The sequence below is a fragment of the Rana temporaria genome, chromosome 2 (genome assembly GCF_905171775.1).
Source record: "Rana temporaria chromosome 2, aRanTem1.1, whole genome shotgun sequence".
Lineage (NCBI taxonomy): Eukaryota > Metazoa > Chordata > Amphibia > Anura > Ranidae > Rana > Rana temporaria.
In genome coordinates this window covers 222,476,392-222,500,863 of record NC_053490.1, presented here as the reverse complement: position 1 = coordinate 222,500,863, position 24,472 = coordinate 222,476,392, and the positions used below count along the sequence as shown (strand labels likewise).

Genomic DNA, 24,472 nt, shown 5'->3' with positions numbered 1-24,472 from the left:
CCCTGGTTCCTGCATTGCTATAGTGTGAACCCAGGCTAAAGGAAAGTGTCTGCGTTGCCTATAGAAAATGTAAGATATTTTACTAAGCTGTACTTGTAAAATGACAGTTGGAAACTGTTGAAAGCAGCAGACGGTTTCCTCGCAGACACTTATGATACATGAGGCGCTCTCCTTTTAGTTGCAGGTATGTATCGATTCATTGCCAAGTGCTGTGTTTGCTGTTCAGGATTTTTATATACGAATCTGGAGAAAACATCAGTCGGTGTAATATCACACTTGTTCTGCTGTGCAGCATACTAGTGTCATTCCATGTAAGAGTCTAATTCAGGGTGATGCTACATAGTATAACATTTATGTCATGGTTCTATTCCAATCTGGCATAAAGTGAATCTTGTGTCACTAATTACTATTCCTACAGTACATGTTATTGGTTCCAATATTAAAGAATACTTAGTGGTTTTAATGGTTGAAGGTTTTTACCTTAATGCTTTCTCTGCATTAAGGTAAAATATTTTCTGTCTAGCTACCCCCCCCCCCCTTTTTTTTTTTTTTTTATGCTTACCTGAACTCAATCCCTCCCTCCTCATAGGCTTAAAAGCAACAGCGTAAGCTATTGGCTCCTGTTGCTGTCAATCACAGGCAAAAACCAGGGGGTGGTGGCCGGGCTGAGCCATGCTTGTGTGTGTGTGTGTGTGTGTGTCAATAGACATACAGATCACGGCTTGGAATTGAGCCTGCATGAGTGCCCCCATAGTAGGTAGCTTGCTATGGGTGCTCTCAGCATGTGGGAGGAGCCTGGAGTTTCAGCAGAGGACATAGGAAGAGGAAGATCAGGGCTGCTCTGTGCAAAACCACTGTACAGAGCAGGTAAGTATGACATGTTTGTTTAAAAAATTAAATACAATTTGACCCTTTGCAATCGCTTTTAAAGTGGAACTTCACTTTCTCAATCACCATTGATTATTTGTAATCTTTTTTTTTTTTTTTTTTTTTTTTTACATTTCTTTGGTTACTTCCTGGTTTTCATGCCTAGGTAAATGATGTCATACATCCCAGGAGGGTTGTGAAAAGAGTAAGGAGAAATAAATGCTACATGAATCATCTACCCATACTGGCATTTAAATTTTTTAAAGCAAACTCACCCATCCATCAATGTCTCCATGCTTTATTTTGCAGTTTTAGCATTACTGTCTGCACCCATCCCAGTGAAGGCAAAGGTTTGCCACCTCATGTCCTAACCTTCAGCAAGAACAGGGAGAAGCACAGTAGCAATGTTACCAAATCTTGCTGGCCATACACTGAAGGAAATTCAGCCGGTCCAGCATGAACCTGACACATTTTTGAGTGTGTGGGTTCCCCCTTCCTTTTGATGCCATGCCCTGTGCTCCACTTTTAAATGCATACCTATGCGCTGTGATAATGACCAATGCACAGTGTTGTGTGTGCTGTCTTACTGTGTTTTGCAATAAAATTGTACAGGCATGCATTTTTTGGTGATGCAGCACTTTGCAACACGTTGCCAGACAATGTAACTGTTATTTGCTCCCTTGCATAGTTTGATTGCTTGCAATTTTGAAAAAATTAAAATAAAATGAGCACTGTGTTGTAACAGCACAATGCAAAGCATGTGTACACCCCATAATGCATGCCCAATGGTGTAAATGGTCTCTACACGCATGGTATCCATTGCCACATTGTGTGTGTGTGTGTGTGTGTGTGTGTGTGTGTGTGTGTGTGTGTGTGTGTGAGGGGGGGATGTATATTTCTGTTTGTTTTTGTTTCTTTTGTGCTGTTATTTTTTATATTGACATTTAATTTGTGTACTGTATTGGAGACTGTGTAAATATCAGAGGTCTAAACACATACTGTATGGTTTACCTTTGATTTTAAAGGAAGAGATTGAGGATCTCCTCACTTGCAGCATTGTAATGAACACAGACATGCTCTGTACAGAGCACTCTGTTCTTTTCAAAACAGGATGACATGGTAAACATGTGACTGATGTTTACTATGTCCTTCCTTCTGAATAAACTCGGAGTGCTATATACAGAGCGTTTCCTGTGTTCATTCAAGGAGCCAGTAAATATTGCTCACCATCCTGACTATCCAATTCGCCCTTGTGTGCCCACAGCTGCTAGAAGGGGGAAGAAGTTGACAAAAACAGCGAGGGAAGAGGGCACAAATTGCAGCGGAGACTGCTGGGCAGCAAATTAAACTGACCATCTGCAAGTGGTTCTGTGCTTTTTTTTTTTTTAACAATCAGCCGCTGTCGGTATACAGTGTCTTCGTGGGGCGATTCTTCGTTTGCATTGATGCAGCTTATTTACATTGTCATCATCTGATTGGTATAGTCTGTCAATCAAGTTAACATTTTTATACATATCAATCAAGTTGTTGTAAAAAGGAATATTGAGAACGTCATGCTGTTCTGAAATGTTGGCTTTGGTAGTTTCCGAGTCGCCCTACAGGAACAATTGTGTATATTCAGTATTATGACGTCTGGTATGTGCATGCAGGTTCCAGGTTTCCGCTTCAGAAAATATTGAAACCAAACAGTGTAGTGGTAGGCAGCTAGCATTTTTAGAAGGTCTGTAATGGCAGCCTTTTTTTTTTTTTTTTTTTTTGTACTCAGTACAGGTATCCTTTCATTGGCAGAAAATACACACATACTTGCTTAACATCTGTGTTTTTTTAATGACGTTTTTTCTAATTCCTATTTATTTTCTTTCATTTATTTATTTTTTAATGAAGAATAACGGCAACATTGATGCCTGCTGCCGAGCCCTGACACAAGAGAGCTGTAAATACCTTTATATGGAAGGGCACAATCCAGAAGACACTAGAACAAACAATCTTTTGCACATCAATCTTGGCATTCACCCAGGCACCAATTTCCATGGTGAAGTAACACAAATGAATGGTCGTCCACTGGTTCATAGCTCAAGTGATGGGCATATTGATCCTCAGCGTGCTTCTGGCAAGCTTATATGTTTGGTTCAAGAGCCTCATTCTGCCCCAGCAATTGTGCCACAAAATTACAATCAATTTTTCTTGAATGAACGAAACTCGCCAACTCCTCCCCCGCAGCAAAGTGTCAATTCGTCAGCTATGCAAGCTTCCCTGCCAAATTATATGCACATACCTCGCTACAGTACAAGTCCTATAACTGTAACAGTATCACAGAATATACCCTCTGCTCACAATGTGCCCAGAGCTTTACAGATTCTTCCTCAAGTGCAGAGCAATCCTTATGGGTCTCCAAGTTCTATTTACATTAGACAGTCTTCCCAAAATTCTCCAGGAAGACAAACCCCACAAAACACACCATGGCCCCAGTCCTCTCCAGTTCCTCACCCAAACTACAGTCCTTGCCCTCATCCAGCATTTCCTCAGAGTTACCAATCTACACAGTATTCACCTAAACAGCCTCAAATTCCACAGTCTGCTTTTCGTTCCCCTCCTACGTCACAATGTACGTCTCCTTATAGCTCCCCACAGCATCAAGTGCAGCCTAATGCGCTAAGTCACCAGACTTCACATGTGTTCATGCCCCCTAGTCCCTCAACAGTTTCTCCTCATGCTTATTCCCAAGCTCCACCTCCCTATCCAAAGCAAAGTAGCCATTCTGTATCTTATCTACCCTATGGTTCTGGCATGAACAAGGCTCCTGGGATGAACAAAATAGAAATTACAGTTGAATCACAACAAAGACCAGGAAATGCAATGAATAGAAGTCCTTCACCAATTAGTAATCCACCCTCCCAGCGGAGTCCACATTCTGCATATGCCTCAAGTGCACGACCAGGCTCACCTTCAAGGGCGATACAAGGCCAGCCAAAGACTCCATACGGTGTTAATCCCTTATATATAACCTATTCGCAACCACCGACCACCTGTGGCTCTCCCACGCCTTCTCCTCGTGTACTGATGTCTCCATCGAACCCAACTGTTTTTAAAATTACTGTTGCACGGGCTCCTACTGAAAATCTTCTAAATATTGTGGACCAAGAGCAGCATCCGGGTGCTCCAGAACCTATACAGCCAATTTCGCTGATGCCATCATCAGGAGTTGAAAAGGGAATTCACAAATACCATCGAAGTTCCAGTTCTGGATCAGATGACTACGCATATACCCAAGGTACTGCCGTGTTTTTTTTATTATTATTTTACTCCTGGGAGTCCTAGAGAGACACTGCTGTTTTCCTTCTCCTATCTCTGCATGATTTCTCTGGTAGGTCTGTGCTATTGATTTAATCTTCAGGGCGCATTACTGTTTTTTGGTTCCTTTACTTGCCTTCAACGGAAGACCAAATTATGGTAATTGCCTACAAGAAGGACGCCGCGTTGTCCATAACTAGTCATTTAAAAAATTTCCAGTTTGCCTTGGCACTATCAATGGAGAAACTGGCTATTCATAATAGTCTTATTTTATAGGTTCTATCAATTTATAAAACCAGTAGATAGGTTTATAGAGGGTAGACCAGAAGCTTGGAAAATTTGTTAATTATGCTTCACCAATGCTATTTCTTTATCGTACATCACGGGACACAGAGCGGCATTCATTACTATATGGGTTATATGGAGTACCTTCAGGTGTTGACACTGGCAATCTTCAAACAGGAAATGCCCCTCCCTATATAACCCCCTCCCATAGGAGGAGTACCTCAGTTTTTACGCCAGTGTCTTAGGTGTTGGTCATGGTTTAGCTTGCCTCCACATCCTTGGGATTAAGGTGGGCTAACCGGTTCTGTCCAAAGGCCTCAGTGCTAAAGTGGTCAGTAACCGGACCCCAAACCATTGGGGTATAGCCCATAATGCTTTCTGTCACAGAGAGCTGGACCCTGGGCCCAGAACCTAGAAACCTTTGGGGGCCTAATGTTTCTGTTGCCAGGGTGCTATATGGGCCCAGGACAGTGGATCCTTCATAGGAACCCAGGGCCTGAAGGTCTAGACAGCCCCACGGAGATGGGGGAAGATTGGACCTCTTGCTGTGCAAAGTCCTGCGGCATGGAGCAGGTAAGTGAAAGGGAAAACTTGCGGAACTTGGTTCGCAGCAGGTTTTGTCTGGGGGAAGGTCACAGCGGGACATGCCTATGGTTTATGCGCTGCATCTGGCAAGGTGAGTCACATATCTTAAAGATAGGATGACTATATATATGTGTATAATCCCCATAATTGTGACCTCCCTGGTAGTATTGCAACTGGTGCTAGTAGCATTGAAAAGGGCCTGTGTGTATAGTGACAATTCTCTTAAGAGAAGCCCCTGGGAATCTATTGAGGTTTCTTATGTAAAGAGAGTGAATGCTCTTACCTGCAAGCCTGCTCAGAGAGGTCCAGGCGGTTGCTGCAGACAGATCAGTGCCGCTCTATGGATCCTGGCCTGTACGGCAGGATCAGCCTCTGACCTCCTCGTGTGGGCCCCCCCCCCCCCCCCCGCGGCGGGCGCGCGCGCGCGTCCCCGTGTTATGGGCGCAATTTCGCGCCGTTTTTCTGAAGGGGAAGGGCGGGCCCGTAGGTAAAAGGAAGGGGCGGCCCTTCCAAAAGAGTTCCCAGCTCAGTGATGTGTTGGAACTGAGAGAGGAGGACAGAGCGGCAGAGTGGGGCGCCGAGGACACACAGTGGCCAAAGAAAAGTATTACAGTCTGCAAACAGACTGTCTTTCACCCTAAAGATAGGGTTTCTTTTTTCTTTTTTCTTTTCAGCAGTTTTTATTGGCAAATACTACTAAAGGGGACAGAATGGTTTTTCTTTCTTTGGTTTAAAAAAAAAAAAAAAAAAAAAGCCAAGATTAATAAGGAAAGGCATTTTTTCCCCAGAAAGGGTTTGTGGGCAACAACTATTTATTTTCCCAAAACACCATTAAGTAGCGGGCGTACCTCGGTATTGTACCATGGCATCTGGTTCGGAGGGTACAAAAGGTGGGGATTCCCCCAGAGGGTCCGGGGTCTCGGACAAAGTCTTACCGCTACTTTCCCCAGAAGGAGCCTTGGTGAGACCATCGGGATCTGAGGCTGGAGCTGGCACGGGTCAGTCCAACCCTAGGATGGTCACGGACGAGGTACTGTCCACCTCTCTAAAAGAGATGGAAAAAAGAATGGAAAAAATGATAGCCAAGGCTATGCGGGGCAGAAAACGGAATAGATCTCCGTCGCCCGAGCGTGAACCCTCAGACGAGGAGGTCCCTTCCGCAGAGGAATGGGAAGACCTCTTGGACAAGGACCAAGTAGGTTCAGGGATCGAGGATCCGGGTACGGAGGAGTCTGGCGCAGCCTCCCAAGGGGAGAGCTGGTGGGTTCAAGTTTTAACAGACTTGGTCCATAGGACGTTTAACTTGCCAGTACCAGATCTCCAAGTATCAACGGTCTCAGCTTTAGGCTCACTAAGAGCGCCTCAAACCAATGCGGTTTTTCCGATCCATCCTCTACTAGAGGAAGTTATGTTCCAAGATTGGGCCAAGCCAGATAGAATCTTTGTACCACCAAAGAGATTCTCTGCCTTATATCCTATGGAAGAGAAATTTTCCAAGAGATGGGCAGCCCCGGCTGTAGACGCAGCCATCTCATGTGTTAACAAGTCTTTAACATGCCCTGTAGAAAACATACAGGTGTTCAAGGATCCGGTTGATAAACGCTTGGAAACGCTACTGAAGACCTCCTTCACTACTGCAAGGGCAGTAGTGCAGCCAGCTGTGGCTGCAATTGGGGTTGCGCAAGCATTATCGGATCAAGCTAAGCAGATGCTTAAACTTATTCCTGCCCAGCAGGCAGAAGAATTTTCGGACGTCCCTAGGGCCATACGATTTACGGTAGATGCGATTAAGGATTCGATCCAGCAAGCGTCACGCCTATCATTATCCCTTATCCATATGAGAAGACTCTTATGGTTAAAGAGCTGGGAGGCAGAGCCCCCATGCAAGAAGCTCCTGGTAGGGTTTCCCTTCCATGGAGGACGACTCTTCGGAGAAGACCTGGATAAATACATCCAGACCATTTCAAGCGGAAAAAGTACTCTTTTGCCCACCAAGAGGAAGTTTCGGGGGCCTGCGTTTAAACGACAGTACTCCCCTGGGCAGGGGCCCTCCAATACCAAACAGTATCGACGGCCTCCTGCGAAAGCAAATTTTAACAAGTCGCAGGGACAGGCCGGCGCAGGCAAGAAGCAGTGGTTTCGCAAGCCAGCAAAGCCAGCCCCCAAGCCGGCCTTATGAAGGGGCGCCCCCACCCTCGAAGGTGGGGGGAAGACTGCGTCTCTTTACAGAGGTTTGGGAGACCAGCATTCCCGACAAATGGGTACGGTCCTCCGTGGCTACAGGCTACAAACTAGACTTCCTAAAGTTTCCTCCTCCTCATTTTCAGGAGTCAAGAGTACCAAACGATCCCAAGAAGGGAGCCGCATTAATAGCGGCATTGAATCATCTACTCTCTCAGGAGGTAATAGTAGAGGTACCAGTCCAAGAACAGGGGCTAGGTTTCTACTCCAACCTATTCATTATCCCAAAGCCCAACGGCGATGTCAGGCCAATTTTGGACTTAAAAATGGTAAATGCATACCTAAAGGTCCGCTCATTTCGGATGGAATCCGTGCGGTCGGCAGTTGCCGCACTTCAGAAGGACGATTTTATGGCATCCATAGACATAAAGGATGCTTACCTTCATGTTCCAGTTTACCAGCCACATCAAAGATTTCTACGCTTCTCGGTGGCTCTACGTCATTTCCAATTCATGGCGCTTCCCTTCGGGTTAGCTACGGCCCCCCGGGTATTCACGAAGGTCCTAGCTCCAATCCTAGCCAATCTAAGGATTCAAGGGGTCACAATCCTAGCATACCTGGACGACCTCCTAGTCATAGATCACTCGTCTCCTGGCTTGAAACAAGCAGTGGCCCTCACAGTCCAGTACCTCGAGAGGTTCGGCTGGGTCCTAAATCAAGAAAAATCAGTATTCCAGCCCACAAGGCAGTTGGAATATCTCGGCATGAGATTAGACACAGAACAACAGAGGGTGTTTCTGCCTCTGATAAAAGTCAAAGCCATCAAGGAATTAATTCTACTGGTTCTAAGCAAGAAGGAACCAACTGTTCGCCTATGTATGAGGTTACTAGGCAAAATGGTGGCCACATTCGAGGCGGTACCGTACGCCCAGAGCCACACTCGCATCCTCCAGGCAGCCATTCTGTCAGCCTGGAGCAGGAGGCCACAGGCCTTAGATATCCCTTTGCCGCTCTCATCAAGAGTCCGACAAAGTCTGTGTTGGTGGTTAGACCCTCAGAATCTACTGAAGGGGAAGTCTTTCAGCCCAGTGGCTTGGAAGATAGTAACCACAGACGCCAGCCTAACAGGCTGGGGAGCAATTTTGGATGGTTGCACTCGCCAAGGAACTTGGGCAAAGCCAGAGAAGCAATTGCCCATCAACATCTTGGAGCTCAGAGCAGCTCGACTAGCCCTCAGGGCTTGGACGTCCAAGTTGCAGGGGTTCCCGGTGAGAATTCAATCGGACAATGCCACAGCAGTGGCATACATAAATCACCAAGGGGGAACCAAGAGTCAAGCCGCTCAGAGAGAGGTGAGCTTGATTCTCCTATGGGCAGAAGCTCATGTGCCCTGCATATCGGCGATATTTATTCCAGGAGTGGACAACCTTCAGGCGGACTTTTTAAGTCGCCAGACTCTGTTGCCGGGGGAATGGTCTCTACATCCACAGGTCTTTCAGACACTCTGCCAGAGATGGGGAGTGCCGGACGTGGACGTCATGGCATCAAGACTCAACAAGAAACTAGACAGGTTCATATCCCGCTCAAGGGATCCGATGGCCTGCGGAACCGATGCGCTGGTTTGCCCTTGGCATCAGTTCAGACTACTTTATGCATTTCCCCCGCTCCAGTTACTACCCCGCCTGCTGCGCAGGATCAGGGTGGAGCACATACCAGTCATCCTGGTAGCTCCAGCATGGCCCAGAAGGGCATGGTATTCACTAATCCTAAAGATGGTAGTGGGAGACCCTTGGACTCTTCCTCTACGGCCAGACCTGCTATCGCAAGGTCCGATCCTCCACCCTGCCTTACGGCATCTAAATTTGACGGCCTGGAAGCTGAATCCCTGATTCTCAGGGGTAGAGGTCTGTCTCAGAAAGTAATCTCTACCCTAATCAGAGCCAGGAAACCGGTCTCTAGGGTGATTTATTACAGGGTCTGGAAGGCCTATGTAGGCTGGTGTGAGTCCAAGCGATGGCTTTCTCGCAAATTCACCATTGATAGAGTTTTAAGTTTTCTCCAGCTAGGAGTGGATAAAGGATTGGCATTAAGCACAATCAAAGGACAGATTTCTGCTCTGTCAGTGTGGTTTCAGCGGCCGCTGGCCACCCACTCGCTGGTTAAGACCTTCCTTCAAGGGGTCTTACGTATTAAACCTCCAGTTAAATCCCCGCTTTGCCCGTGGGATTTAAACCTTGTTCTGTCAAGTTTACAGAAACAACCGTTTGAGCCGTTGGCTGAAATTCCTTTGGTTTTACTGACAAGGAAGTTAGTATTTTTGGTCGCCATAGTTTCCGCAAGAAGAGTATCGGAACTGGCGGCCTTATCCTGTAAGGAACCATATCTTATTTTTCATAAGGACAGGGTCGTTCTCCGCCCTCATCCTTCCTTCCTACCGAAGGTTGTATCCAGTTTTCATTTGAACCAGGATTTGGTATTACCATCCTTCTTCCCTAAACCTACTTCCAGAAAGGAAGGGTTGCTGCATACCTTGGATATCGTCAGGGCCATGAAGGCCTATCTTAAAGCTACAGAGAAAATCCGAAAAACAGATGTGCTGTTTATTCTACCAGATGGGCCCAAGAAGGGGCAGGCAGCTGCAAAGTCCACCATTTCTAGGTGGATTAAACAATTAATCACTCAGGCCTACGGCTTGAAAGGGTTGCCTCCTCCAGTATCATTAAAGGCTCATTCTACTAGGGCCATGGGCGCCTCCTGGGCAGCACACCACCAGATCTCTATGGCTCAAGTTTGCAAGGCGGCAACCTGGTCTTCTGTCCACACGTTTACAAAATTCTACCAGTTGGACGTGAGAAGGAATACTGATACTGCCTTCGGGCAGGCAGTGCTGCAGGCTGCAGTTTGAGACCCTCGGATCCGGGGGCTCCTCTTTTTTGAGTTAAATTTAAAAAATTTAAGATTATTTTTCTCAACTAAGTTGGATTTATTATGATTTGAGTATTTCTCTAAATTAAATCCTTTGTCTTGGAGATGTTCTCCCTCCCCTCATTGTGAGCATTGCTTTGGGACATCCCATATAGTAATGAATGCCGCTCTGTGTCCCGTGATGTACGATAAAGAAAAAGGGATTTTTAATACAGCTTACCTGTAAAATCCTTTTCTTGGAGTACATCACGGGACACAGAGCTCCCACCCCTCTTTTTTGGGGACCATTTTGGGAGGCATACTGCTTGCTACAAAACTGAGGTACTCCTCCTATGGGAGGGGGTTATATAGGGAGGGGCATTTCCTGTTTGAAGATTGCCAGTGTCAACACCTGAAGGTACTCCATATAACCCATATAGTAATGAATGCCGCTCTGTGTCCCGTGATGTACTCCAAGAAAAGGATTTTACAGGTAAGCTGTATTAAAAATCCCTTTTTTACAAAATATAGTCCTAGAATGTACATTGCTTTTGCCACTGGCGAACATCTCTACAATCTATTTCAGTTCTGAAAATGTCATACACATTGATCTTGGAGTTCAGATTCTTATTGACTCAACAAGCAGCTCTACTTGTTATGTTTCTATAGTGCTTGTGTGGTGTGTCTGTGCTGTGTAATGTTTCCAGTGAGTCAGAAGTATGTGCTTTCCTTAATCCATAATCCATGTGGGATTATGCTACTAATGCATTATCATGTATGCACAGTCCAAATAAATATGAATTACATTTGTGCTAAAGAGATTCGGGTGGATATAACAGGTATGTATTTTGGTTTATTGCTGAAGACATGGATTTGTTTGTGTTGTGATGAATATTGGACAGCAGCTCTGATGCTCGAAGAGAGATTTGTCGGAGCACAAGTGGGTTTCAAGACAGGGCTTCCCTCCTAGATGCTGAAATAGTTTTGCCAGAGACTTGCTGACATCTATCTAGTATTGCTTTGATGGCAGTCATTGCACCTGAAAACTAAACAAGCAGTTTTTTTATGCCTTTCTCTTTTTGAGACTGTTTTGTAAGGAGAAAATGGGTTTCATTATTTTAAAATGTTGTACATGCTTTAATAGGAATCTATTCTTCCTTCAGGCTTTATAATCTTTCAATTTAAGTTGTGTTTTTTTTTTTTTTTGATTGGATCTAAATTAAAAAAACAAATTTGGCTATTGCAACAAATGAGACTTAAAGGGGAGTTCTAGCCTTTTAGTGTTTATTAAAAGTCAGCAGCTACAAAAAGTGTAGCTGCTGATTTTTAATAAACAGACACTTACCTGCTCCACGTCCCAGAGACGCGGCCTCCCGAAGCTCCGCTCCTCTCCCCCTATCCGGCCAGCGCCTCCATTCATAGTGTGGGCACCCGGCCGTGACAGCCTTCGGGCTTCACGGTCGGGGCACTCGCTGCAAATGCACGAGTCACGCTGCGCTCTATGAATTAATAGGCGATCTCCTGGGACCTGTCATGTGTCCCTGAAGATCGCCTAAAGGGAGGGGCCGCCTAAGGCGAGAAGAGAAGTCGCAGAGGCGGTCCCTTGGCGGAAGGAGGAAGTCCCACTCTTACCGAAGCCCCCACTACCCCCCCTCCCCCCCCAAAAAAAATTACATGCCAAATGTGGCATGTAAGGGGGTGAGGAGTGATTAAAGCAGAAATTCCACTTTTGGGTGGAACTCTGGTTTTAAGTGTTTCTAAAGGGTGTCTTGTTATTTAAAAAATAAAAATAAAAAAATGTGTTATACTTACCTACTCCGTGGAATGGTTTTGCACAGAGCAGCTCCAAACCTCTTTTTGGGTCCCCCTTCTGCCCCCAATTGCAAGCCTCTTGTGAGGGCATCTCACGTGAATTTACAGCGCATCTCAACCCTACCCCCTGCTGTCTCCTCATTGGCTCACTTGCTTTGAATGAGCCAGTGAGGAGACGCATGCATGGTGCTCTCATGCAAATGGCTGTACTGAGATGGGGCTCAGGTAAGTATATGGGGAGGCTACACAGAGAAGGTGGATTATTATAATTTTTTTACCTTTTTATTGGATAGAATCCATTAAGGTAAACAAATATTCTGCCTTTTAATTTTAATTTAGATTTTAACTTGTCTCAAACTTAACTGGGAGGTTTGGTAATGTCTCCTTTCAGCTTTGGCAGTGGCCCAACAAAAAAAAACTAGCACAAAAGTGACATTGGTACTTGTAGTTACTTTTAATCAACACCCTTTTTATTTATTTTTTTCAATCGGGTTCAGTAAACTGACTGTCAAAGTGAAAAGTTTCTGCAGCTGACTTTTAGAGAGGCGAGCCAAACTTTTCATGCATCCGCCTGAGCTGAGTGCAGTTAGATCAGCACCCCACCTGCTGCTCAGAATGCTTTGCAAATCTTATGAGCCAAGGTCCTGCTGTGAGCATGTAGATTTGGCTGAAGTCCTCTCAGAAGGAACATTTCCCGTTCAAGTCTCTGGCATTGCTCTTGGCAAAAAAGACAGGCAGCCATATATACTTTTCAGGTTTTTTACTTTCAGAGATTTTATTTCATACTTTTTTTTTTTTTATACCTCTGGGGGGGTGTAGAATACTAAAATGTCATTACCTCCTGGAGCTGCTGTACTCGCTATGCAAAGTTAGTACAGCGATCTCCCCCACTGTTGCTGTTGTGTTCTGACAGGGAAAACGGCTCCCCTGCCAGAAGACTCTGATCAGTGCTCTCTGCCATTGGCTGAAAGCGCTTATCGGGAGTCGGTCAGCTACTGGTTTTTCAGCATGCTGGTCTGACATACACACGGGCCAAATGTAGGACGTGTTTTATTTATTTATTTTTTTTTTAACCAGCCGATGTCTCCCCCCACATTTGGCTCGTGTGTACAGGCTTTAAGCTGAATTTCGGGCAGCATCAGCCCGTTCAACAGAAACCGCCCGACATTCGGGTCGTGTGTACTGCAGTAGGCCTGACAGAAGCCGGCTGTTCGGCGGGGGGGCGTCCTGTCAGAACACAATAGCAAAGCAGGGAATATCGCTGTACTAACATTGGGTAGTTAGTACAGTGGCTCCTCCTGAGCTGTTTTTTTTTTTTCATTTAATTTACTTCATTACTTCATTTAATTTACTGAATGAATGAAAAAAAGATCAGGCAGCTACAGTCATAAGATGTTAGCACATGCTTCTTGCTTCCATCCCACAATGCATGCCCTGCACCTAACCACCATTTCAGGAGGCCTGGACATTGTAATGAGCAGTGCTGAGTGACAACCAACTCAGAGACTTTATATCAATTCGGTGGTTGGTGCCAAATTATGTGTTTTTTTTTTTTGTTTTTTTTTTTTATTACAAGGAGCTAATATAAACAAAGATTAAAAGTACTTATATTGGCTGTAAATTAGGGTTGCACTGATGCCACTTTTTTAGGACTGAGTACAAGTACTGATACTTTTTTCAAGTACTTGTCGATACTGTTTACTGATACTTCTTCCTTTTTTTATTTTTTAATATTATGTCATGTGAAAGTAGCACGAACATTCGGCACTGATGGATAGATGGTGTCAGTGATAGTTTTTTTTTTTTTTTTTTTTATTTTCCTTTTTTAAATATATTTTTTTCCCCCCTTTTAATGAACCCTGTTTGGGGGGGGGGGGGCTTTGGTGAGAGGTCCTCTTTAAAACAGAGAAAGGAACTGAGGACACTGATTCCCCAGTCCCTTTCTCTGCAGTTTCAGCTGCACTAAAGATGAATGGACAGGAGACGGTTCCAGTGCTCCTTCCTCCGCTCTCCATCTTGACAACTTTGGGGCAGGGAGGACACAGGGGACAGTCGGGAACGATCGGCGCAGCGGTGGGGGCAGTTACAAGCACCAATCTCCCTGTAAAGCTTTAAATAAAGCAGCTGAACGCTGCAGGAGGGAGAGCAGAAGAAGCGGCTGTCGGATGCTTTATTATTATTATTATTAAATCTATACAGGGAGATTGGTGCTTGTAATGGGGCCCCCACCACGCCAAGTTAATTCATCGATCACAGGTTTTAAATCAAAACAGAAGCTGGTTATACATTGGCTTATGGGAGAAAATAAAATATAGTTTTAAATATTTTCCAGGTGGCAGAGTTGTGTGAGTTACAACACTTGTTAAACAATACAAATCCATTGGCAGGTAGGGCAGTACACAAATGTGTACTTTTTTGCCCTGAGAATGTCTTTTGAGGTGTTATTTGCGAGCAGAGGCTTTTACTTGCTCCTTTGTAGGTAGGTTGTTGGGTAGTAACTCAGAAACCAATTCTGTAGTGAGATGCAGGACACTGTTTTATATATAAGTTGTTGAAAGTCTCCTAAGTTTAATTACAATTTTGAACAAAATCTGTAAAGTGTGGTCCACCATGCTAGTTTTTAATAAACATATGTTGTTCAAAGCCTTATTGTTGCACCAGCGGGCAAGGATGGAAAGACTTGCAAAAGAGCTGAAACTTGAAAAAGAAGGGCTCGAGTTGCTGAAGGCTGAAGTGAATGGAATGGAACACGATCTGATGCAAAGACGCCTCAGAAGAGTGAGCTGCACCACAGCAATTCCAACTGTAAGTCAAACTAGAATAATGTACTATTTGGAGGCATACAAAAGCTGATTGTTTTCATGGCTAAATTACATCTTTCATCAGCCCTTACTTTATTATGCCAGGTCAGTATTCCCTTTTCAATTGAAAGCAAGTCCTTTATGCAGAATGGACATTTTTTTTGTAGTTTAATAAAATATTACTTGTTTTATTTTAAGTGTTTGACTCCTAAAATGTATAACTGAGTTACTTGCATTCCCAAAACTGAAACACATTTGAACAAAGCATGCATAAAAGGGCAGAAGAGATGACCGACAAAAGTTATAAACAACCCCTGGTGTGCCTAAGGGTAATTCATATATTCTAAAACTGGCAACTGTTGAATACACTGACTTGGTAAAAGTGCAAAAACTAGATATTTAGTCTTGAGCAGTGCTTTTCTGATTGCCCTAGGAGACTGCAAGACCCCTGACAGTGCTGATTGGCCCTGTGCTGATCACACGCACTCTCCCAAGAGTGCCACACGCACCAAGCTGAGCATTTGCAGCCTGACTCCATAGGCTCTGTGTTATCGGTAAATTGTCAGGGGACAGTGGAAGGAGGGGAGGATCAAAGAAGCCAGGATAAAATGGCTTTTTCACACAATGCACAGGATTATCCCCTTAGGTTCCACAATAAGTATAACAAGCATGCTTTACTGCATATTCAGACTGATTTTATTGTTGTGGGGTTAGTAACACTTTAAGGCATATGTTCTTTTTTTAATCGAGTCCATGGCATTGTTTCCCAAAGAAAAAGCTAATCCTTGTCTCTGATTTTCTGGGATCACTCTCTTGTTTTGCTTTGCTTCTTTTAAAGGTCCTTTGTATTGGAAGCAACCTCTGTAGTGTATTAATGTGCTTCTACTACACAAATTGCTGCACATACAAACGATTACAATTTTATAGGAATACAATACAAAAAGGACAGCTAAACATACAACAAGCATGTACATATACTACTTATCTATACACTACTATGCTAAAAAGTTACTTGGCTCAAGTTCTAGTGCTTCACAATCTCTGTAGGCAACAGGACACAACACAACTGTCCCTTTGTTCCCCAGACAGGCTTGTCCAAGTAGTCTTTCCCCCTACCCTACTTTCTGTAGCATCATTTATTTCCTGCCCTGAGCTCATAGGGGGAGCCTTATGCCGCGTACACACGGTCGTTGTTTGTCTTGTAAAAAAAACGTATTTTTTTTTCTCATGGAAAAAAAACAATGTTTTTCAAACTTCATTTTAAAAAACGACGTTGCCTACACACCATCGTTTTTTCAAAATGCTCTAGCAAAGCGTGGTTACGTTCAGCACGTACGGCGGCACTCTGTTCCATTCAAGCTTGTGTCATAACTTGCTTCTGAGCATGCATGGGTATAAAAACGTTGCTTTAGCCCACACACGATCATTTTTTATGACACAAAAAACAACGTTTTGAAAAACAACATAAAAAATTTAAGCATGTTCGATTTTTTTTTTTTCCTTGTCGTTTTTCAGAAGACATAAAACAACGTTTTCCCCACACACGGTCATTTTAAATGACTTTTTTTTAAAAATGTTGTTTTTTTTTCATCACAAAAAACGACCGTGTGTACGCGGCATTCGCTTCTAAACAATACATGATGCTAAAAATGTTACTCCATGTATTTGCTATAAAATAAAATATGGCCATAGCAACAAACCTCTTCAACTTAATGTTTTCTTAAGAAGAGTAGGACATTTTAGAGAATTGATACCAGACTCCTAGGACAAAATTAAAGCTAGTATTATTCTTCATAATTTTCCTAAAACATTTGGGCTCCTTTTATTAAAATATGCAAATCTACTGTGGTGTAATTTAAGCTAAAGCGTATTTCAATGCGAAAAAATATATATTATATAAACATAGCCCAAAATATTGGCATTTCTGCCAGATAATACACCACTTCACCCAGAAAATGTTTGTATTGCTACAACACAAAGTGGAGAAAAAAAGCCAAATATGACACATTCCACGCAAAACTCCAAAGATGGACTGAACAAAATGATTGGCACCTTCTCAAAATTGTAAGAAATAATTGCATTCCAAGTTTGATGCTTCTGTAATTTGTAATTGCCATACATACCCGAGTATAAGCTTATACTCGAGTCATTGTCCCCACTTACTGTTCCGGGGCCGCTCCGGTGTGCGGCCCCGAGCACACCCCGGAGCGACCCCGGAACAGTAAGTAATTTAAGTCTTTTGCCGCCTGTTGGTGACATAGAGGATTTACTTCACTGTGACACCAGTGTTCTCTGAGAAAGCACTTTACACTCTCTCCCTAATGCTGCCAGCACTGAACACTATCCTAGAATGACAAGCCTGAACTTTAGGATGTGGTGGTCCACAGAGGTCTGATGGGTTTAATCGCAAAGATATGGTCCCTGGGGCAGCTTGGAATTGCATGGATTTATGACTTAAATACAAATTACACTTCTTACACATCAACTGCAGTGCTCTGTGCTGAAATAACCAGGGCTGTGGAGTCTGAGTCGAGGAGTCGGAGTCGGGGGAAATTTTGTGTACCTGGAGTCGGAGTCGGCAAACAATGCACCGACTCCGACTCCGACTCCTACTAAATTTAGATTGGAATAAAAAATAAAAAAAAGCAAGTTTAAATGTCCCAATTCACAAAAAGTTATAATTAATGACTTCTCTACTGTAAGAATAAAGACCAATGCATGCAGTGCCTCACGTAACCGCAAAACGAACACGTTAAGTGACCGTGAAGAAGCATGCTTTTCATGTGCTTCACTATATGGCACGCAACGCACAATTAGGAGCTGCAATACTTATACTTTCCATAGTGTTGTGTTCTGCTTTTACAGGGAACACATGTTGGAGAACCAGTAAGTGTCCAAATAAAAAAATTCCAACAGGAGTTTTATAAAGCACTAAAAGAAGTTGAAAAGTATGATCGCTCATCAAAACTTACTGTTGAAGAAGCCATCCTTGTTTATCCAGAGATCGTTAGTGATGTGGCCAGAATAGTTACTGCAATGCCACCCACCCAAGTCAGTGTCGAACAATTATTTTCAGCCCTAAAAATAATAAAGCCCTGGTTCACACTGGGTACGATTTGGAACGATTTGAGATGCGATTTGACATGTCAAATCGCATCTCAAATCGGCGGCAATTGTCGGCAATGGCACTGTCCTGATCAGTGCGACGCCGCATCTGCGATTTCAAAAAGTAGTTCCTGTACTACTTTTTGCGATTTCGGGCCGCGATTTACATTAAATTGTGGCCGAAATCGCGGCAAAATCGCAGCCGTAAAATCGCGCATTTTACCGCGATTTTGAATTCGCAGCAGTGTGAACCTAGGCTCAGTCTGACTTAAGAGCCTCTATGAAAGAGGATCTGGCAGAGGCAATTCTCTTCCTTAGAACTCTACATTGAATTGATTTGCATTTGCTAAGCCTATAACTACATTTCAAGATTAATATAAACCATTTCTAGGTTTTACAGATTTTGTTTTTGGTTCATTATAGATAAGCTTTGTTTTTGTTCTAAAACAACCAAATAATGTGGTTTGTATTTTTGAACTGGTAAAGATCCTGTTCCTGATGTTGATGCCTGCTGCTACTATCCAGCCACTTGATTGTTTTCATTGTGTTTGTCTTTTGCTTAAACTGTGCAATACAGTAGACTGTTGGCTTCCCAGCCAGTAGTCCTGTGGTAGGTTGCGTTTCTTTCCCTCAAGGAATGTATAAAATACATTCGCATATTAATACAGAGGAGTCTGAGTCGGGGAGTCGGAAGTACATAAAACTGAGGAGTCGGAGTCGGAACATTTATCTACCGACTCCACAGCCCTGGAAATAACTGAGCAACCACCACTGTTTATCAAAAGTCTCCTTATACAGACTTAAATTGCAGAGGAATCGAGGGGATAAGTCTGAGGAGGTCTAATGCTGGTTGCTTAAAACACTAAAGAGATTTACAGTACCAGTAGCTGCTGCATTTCTCACCCTAGGCTTATACTTGAGTCAATACGTTTTCCCTTTTTTTTTTTTTTTTTTTTTGTGGTAAAATTAGGTGCCTCAGCTTATACTCGAGTATATACGGTAAACTCCCCTGTATCATTTAACAGGGGATGACTATAGAAATCACCAGCAACCAGTTAAAATGGTGCAAAATTGACTCAACCTTTCTGTTGTGTGTCTCTGTGTGTCACACAACGCATGGAGAAGAGAGAGAGCAGCAAAGACTTGTCTGAGGATTTGAGAATAAAAATTGTGGAAAAGCATGAACAATCTCAAGGTTTAAAATCCATCTCCAGAGATCTTAATGTTCCTGCATCCACTGTGCGCAACTTTGTTTAAGAAGGTTACAGCTCATGACACTGTAGCTAATTTCCCTGGATGTGGACGAAAGAGAGAAATTGATCAAAGTTTGCAACAAATGATTGTTCGAGTGGTTGATAAAGAACCTCAATCAACTTCCAAACAAATTTAAGCTGACCTTCAGGCACAGGATACAACTCTGTCGGCTCACACTATACATTGCCATCTGCATGAAAATGGATGCTATATGGTAGGAGACCCAGGAGGACCCCATTGCTGACACTCAAAAACAAAAAAAAAAAACAGATTGGAGTTTGCCAAAATTTACCTGAGGAAGCCAAAATCCTTTTGGGAGAATGTGCGGTGGACAGACGAAACACAATTTACAATTTTTTTGTAAAGCCCATCATTCTACAGTTTTTCAGAAAAAGAAATGAGGCCTTTAACTGCTTGCCGACCAGCGCATGACTATTTACGTCAACGGCATGGCACGGACAGGCAGGATGTATATATACGTCCCCTTTAAGAAGCCAGCATTGTGCGCTTTTGCTGGGAGCTCCGTGACTCTGAACGCGGGTCCCGCTGACTCTATGTTCGCGGGCATACCCGCAATCGTGTCATGGTGAGGAAGAAGAGGGAAATGCTTATTATGCTTAACAAGCATTTCCCCAGTCTTCCTAGTGGAGGGACAGTGTACACAGCTTCCTGTAATTGGATAGCCAAATCCTCCAGGGCTGAAGTGGTTAAATTATTGTGGCTGGGACATATACCGCTACCTTCAAATGACTGCACACTGGCAAAATAGAAAGGCTGCAAGACATGCAGCTACAGGCATCATTCAGATATCCATCTCTTCAGCCGGCGATCCTGTGCACCATAAGAACGATCATAGCGGCAGTTCCGCCACTTGATCGTTCTCATAGGCGACGGGAGGGGACGTCCCCCCCCCCCCCTCCCGCCACCATTTGGTGCTTCTCTCGTTGCCATCGGAGACCTGGAGAAACGATCTGCCGTGCCGGATGGGAGGCATAGAGATGACTGGTGACCAGATGGTCACCAGTCATCTCTATGATCGTCGGAGGCCCGGGCGCAATGTTATGACGTCACGCCTGGGTACCGGAATGTAAACAAAGCCGCAATCGCGGCTGAAAGCATGAGATCCGTTAATTTTTTTTCACGATCTCATGCTTTCCAGCCTGGAGGAGAGATGTGGGGTCTTATTGACCCCGCATCTCTCCATAAAGAGTACCTGTCACAAACCATTCCTAATACAAGGGATGTTTTACATAATTTTTTTTTTTTTTTTTTTTTTAAACTCCTCTTTCCCCGGTAGCTCGTGCTCAGAAGCGAACACACACGCAAGTCCCCCCAACATATGTAAATGCCGTCCAAACCACACATGTGAGGTATCGCCGCGTGCGTTAGAGCGCCAGCAACAATTCTAGCACTAGACCTCCTTTGTAACTCTAAACTGGGCGCATCTAGCATTTCAGCGATTATGCACTCTATTGGCCAGAGTATTAATAATTCTATGCACCAATGTATAAGCAAGTCACACGTGAAATTGGCAAAAATTGTGCAGGAACCTTTTTCCAAATCGGTGCAAGTTGGAGTCGCACAGATTTGAGTGGTTCCATAGATGCAAATAGGGTGCGACTTGTCATGCAACTTTAAACTGTCAAATCAATTAAGTTTCACTAGTGTGAAACGTGGCCTAAAGCTTGTTTGAACCACTTCTCTACCAGGTTACGTTATTAAACATTGTGATTAAATCAAGCTCGATGAGCTTGATACAGATTTTTGAGAACCAGCAAAGGGCATTCCAATAAGTGATTTTTACCAGGCTTTCAAAGGGGCGCCTCCTCAAGCATCTGTTTTCGATCTCCTGTGCGACTAATGAGCCTGGAAGTAGCATGTACAGTATTTAGTCACAGCTGTCATTTCTTGGCTAGTGTAGTTGAGGATGATTTTCCCTCAGCAATCTATCATTGCAGGGCAGGAGAGATCTTGGGGGTTTAATAGACCCATATGTTTCCCATGTGTCACCTACACATGCCATCACATAGGGGCTTGTTAGAATAGCATAAAAGTAAAAAAAAAAAAATCCAAAGCCCCCTTGGGCCCCCCAAAAAGTGCAGCATAGGCCAAGTATATGTATGTAAACATTAGTTACGCCACATGTGAGGTATCACTTCAAATGTTGGAGTGATTGCAGTAATTCTAGGTTGACTCTAAACTGATGACCTGTAAAAGCTTTTAAAGTGTTGCCGGGATGAATTTTGAGTACCATTGTTTTTTTTGTTTTTTTTTGTTTTTGCCATTTCACAGGCAAGTGCATTTTAAGACTTGACATGTTTGGTATCTACCGTATTTATCGGCGTATAACACACACCCCAATTTTAAGAGGGAAGTTTAGGGGGGGGGGGAAAAATTCACAGCCCCCTTTACAGTACACAGTCCCTAGACCCCCATCCAGTATACATCTCTCCCTCCATCCAGTATACAGCCCCCTCTCTGCACTCCCAGGAGACCCCCAGTCTCCTGGGACAGCGCTACCAGCATACTCAACAGTTAAGTAAAAAAAAATCACTGCAGCCCCTTCCACACTGCTTTTCCTGTTTCACTCCTATTGTAAAATGAAGCTTCCATATACCTCAATAGTTCAGTTTTTCCCACTGGCCTGGTCACTGCTCTCCTCTGACGTTACACAGATGGTCATGTGACCGCTCTCCTCCTCAAATCTAAAGCTACACTCAGGAGGAGGAGAGCAGCCAGAAAAAAAAACTGAGCTATTGAGAAATTTACAAGCTTCGTTTTTCAATGACGCTGACACAGGTGGAGTGGTGTAGAAGGGGCTGGCAAGTGATTTTTTTTCTCAACTATGCAGGGATCGCTGTCCCAGGGCCAGGAGAGGCGGGACGACCGGCCTGACAATGGGTGGCTCCTGGGGCGGACCGCCCGATCCCCGCCCCCTGTTGGTAAAACATGATATCGGCGTGTCATACGCCGATAAATACGGTATTTATTCAATGCAACATCCATTTTTTTTTTTTTTTTTTTTTTTTTTTATATATATTTTAACAAAAAAAATATTGTGTTTGCACTAAATTTCATTTTCATGTTTTTCTTTGAATACATTTTGTCGTAATACAGGTATTTACTGTATATAACGCTCTCCATTTAAGCAGTGCTTTACATTTATTATACAGTCACATCAGTCCCTACCCTCAAGGAGCTTACAATCTAAGGTTCCTAACTTACATTCATACATGCGTATCGTAGGGACAATTTAGACAGGAGCCAATTAACCTACCAGCATGTCTTTGTGGAGTGTAAAAGGAAACCGGAGTACCTGGAGGAAACTCGCACAGGGAGAACGTGCAAGAGAAAGAAAAAGAAGCGCCAGGGCAGTACTAATGCATTTTTAATACATTTTTCTGACATCTTAGAGCCAGGGGTAGGCGACCTTGGTCCTCCAGCTGTGGTGACACTACAAGTCCCATGAGATATTGCAAGACCCTAACAAAATCACAGGTATGACTCCTAGAGGCAGAAGCATGATGGGATTTGTAGTTTTTTCACAGATGAAGTGCCGAGGTTGCCTACCCTTAGAGTTTTATATCTAGATCACATAATTGCGTCATATGAAAACGTACTCTCACCACCATGACCTTTCATTACCTTGTACATCGTTTTTTTATATATATGCTCTGACTGCAATGGCAGCCTTTAATGTGATTACATATCCAGGCGAAGCCGTTCCCACGGCACACTCTGGGTTAACTGCATCCCCTATTTAAACTTGCTGCCAGCGTCAGAGGATCAGCTGGTGAAGGAGGCGTGGCTTATCTTCCGAAATGCGTTCTGATTGGCCAACACAGCGGTAGGCGGTTCCCCATCACCTCCACACCAAGCAATCCAGCCGGTGTCCATCCCTTGAGGCTTCAGCTCCCAGCTGACACAAGGTGCTCGTGGCACAACATCCCAAGGATACAGACATGGTTTTGTTCCCATGCTGAACAGGGTAAGCCCCAACCTACTGAGCACTATGTGAGTGCATAACACTTTGTTTCAAACTTTATTTTAAAAAAAATCATTCAATGCTGCATTAGTACTGCCTAGTTTTTCTTTTTCTTTCTCCTGCTTCCTATTTCTTACAGTCTCCAGGTCCCCAGCCTGTGGCTGGAGCAGCCTTGCAACCATCTGCAGCATTCGCACCAAACACTCATTTAAATGGGTTCACCCCCTAGAACTTTTTATCAAGATTGACTTTCTTGCATTTTTTTTCAACATCTTCTATTCCTTTTAGAAGATGGGATTTGAACCGATGGGTTTTGACCCTAGTTCTGCTAGGCGGAATTGCTAACCACTTAGCCACTGAAAATATGGGTTTAATAACTTCTCAAATGTCATGCGACATAAAAAAAGCTGCAACTACCACCATTTTATTCCCCAGGGTCTCTGCTTTCAGAAAATATGGGGGGGGGGGGGTAAATGTTAAAATTATGCATTATTTTCTAAAAACTGCCATTTGCAAACATTTTTAAATTGTGCCAGTAGACAGGTGCTTAATTTAGGTTTCTGGCACTTATAGGAGCAGTGAAAACAGAGTTCCTGTGTACTTTTAATGCTGTTCAGATGACTTTGTGTTAACATTTAACTTTTTTAATTATTTTTCTTTAATTTCCTATTGCCTCATGTTATCTTGTTTGTTTTCAGCCAGAGGAGATGACGAGACTGAGGAGTCTGAATAGGCAACTGCAAATAAATATAGATTGTACACTGAAAGAAGTTGATCTGCAATCCAGGGGTAACGATCAATCAAAGCACTTATAAGTGTAACACTGAAACAATGTCACTGTCCTTTTTCCGGGTGTCTTTTTTTTTTTTTTTGGAATTGTAGATAACCTAGAAGTGCATCATGGGGATGATACATACGTTAAAGTGTGGCTGCATTCATTTTATTTCATTCGAAGAACATTTTCAGCAAGTATAGAAAGTACCTGTTGATCTTGCCACAAATGCGAGTTTATAATAAAATGCAAATATCCTTATCTTATTTAAATCACTAATTCCCAACCCTCATGTAATGGAATGGAAGCTATGTTTGAAACCTGGGTGTCAAGCATGTCTTCCTCCATAAATGCAGTGGAGGTGAACCAAACTATTAGGGATTCTCGGGATTAGCAAGAGGAAATTACCATGTAATGTTATTTGTATAGGCTTTATCTAGCTCCAGTTTTCAAAATGCTTTACAAAATTAAGGTAAACATTACAATTCATTACAGGAGGGATCAGAAGACCCTGCTCCCTTGGAGTTACAATATTAAAAGAAGGGTCAAGGATAAAAAAGGTATTAGTGGTTAGGGATGATGAAGAGAAGGGTTTTCAGGGATCACCTAAAGGAGAGAGTCAGACAGATT

General features: G+C 43.5%; 1 protein-coding gene across 2 annotated transcripts in view; it reads left to right on the top strand.

Moving 5' to 3' along the window:
• The window catches only part of TAB3 (TGF-beta activated kinase 1 (MAP3K7) binding protein 3), an 87,175-nt gene that overhangs the window by 40,714 nt on the left and 21,989 nt on the right, over positions 1-24,472 (top strand). For both annotated transcript variants that reach the window (XM_040336498.1, XM_040336497.1), the window contains exons 3-5: positions 2,752-4,138; positions 14,570-14,730; positions 23,769-23,859. In XM_040336498.1, coding sequence (XP_040192432.1) covers positions 2,752-4,138; positions 14,570-14,730; positions 23,769-23,859 — 1,639 coding nt within the window. The remainder of the gene's footprint in view (positions 1-2,751; positions 4,139-14,569; positions 14,731-23,768; positions 23,860-24,472) is intronic.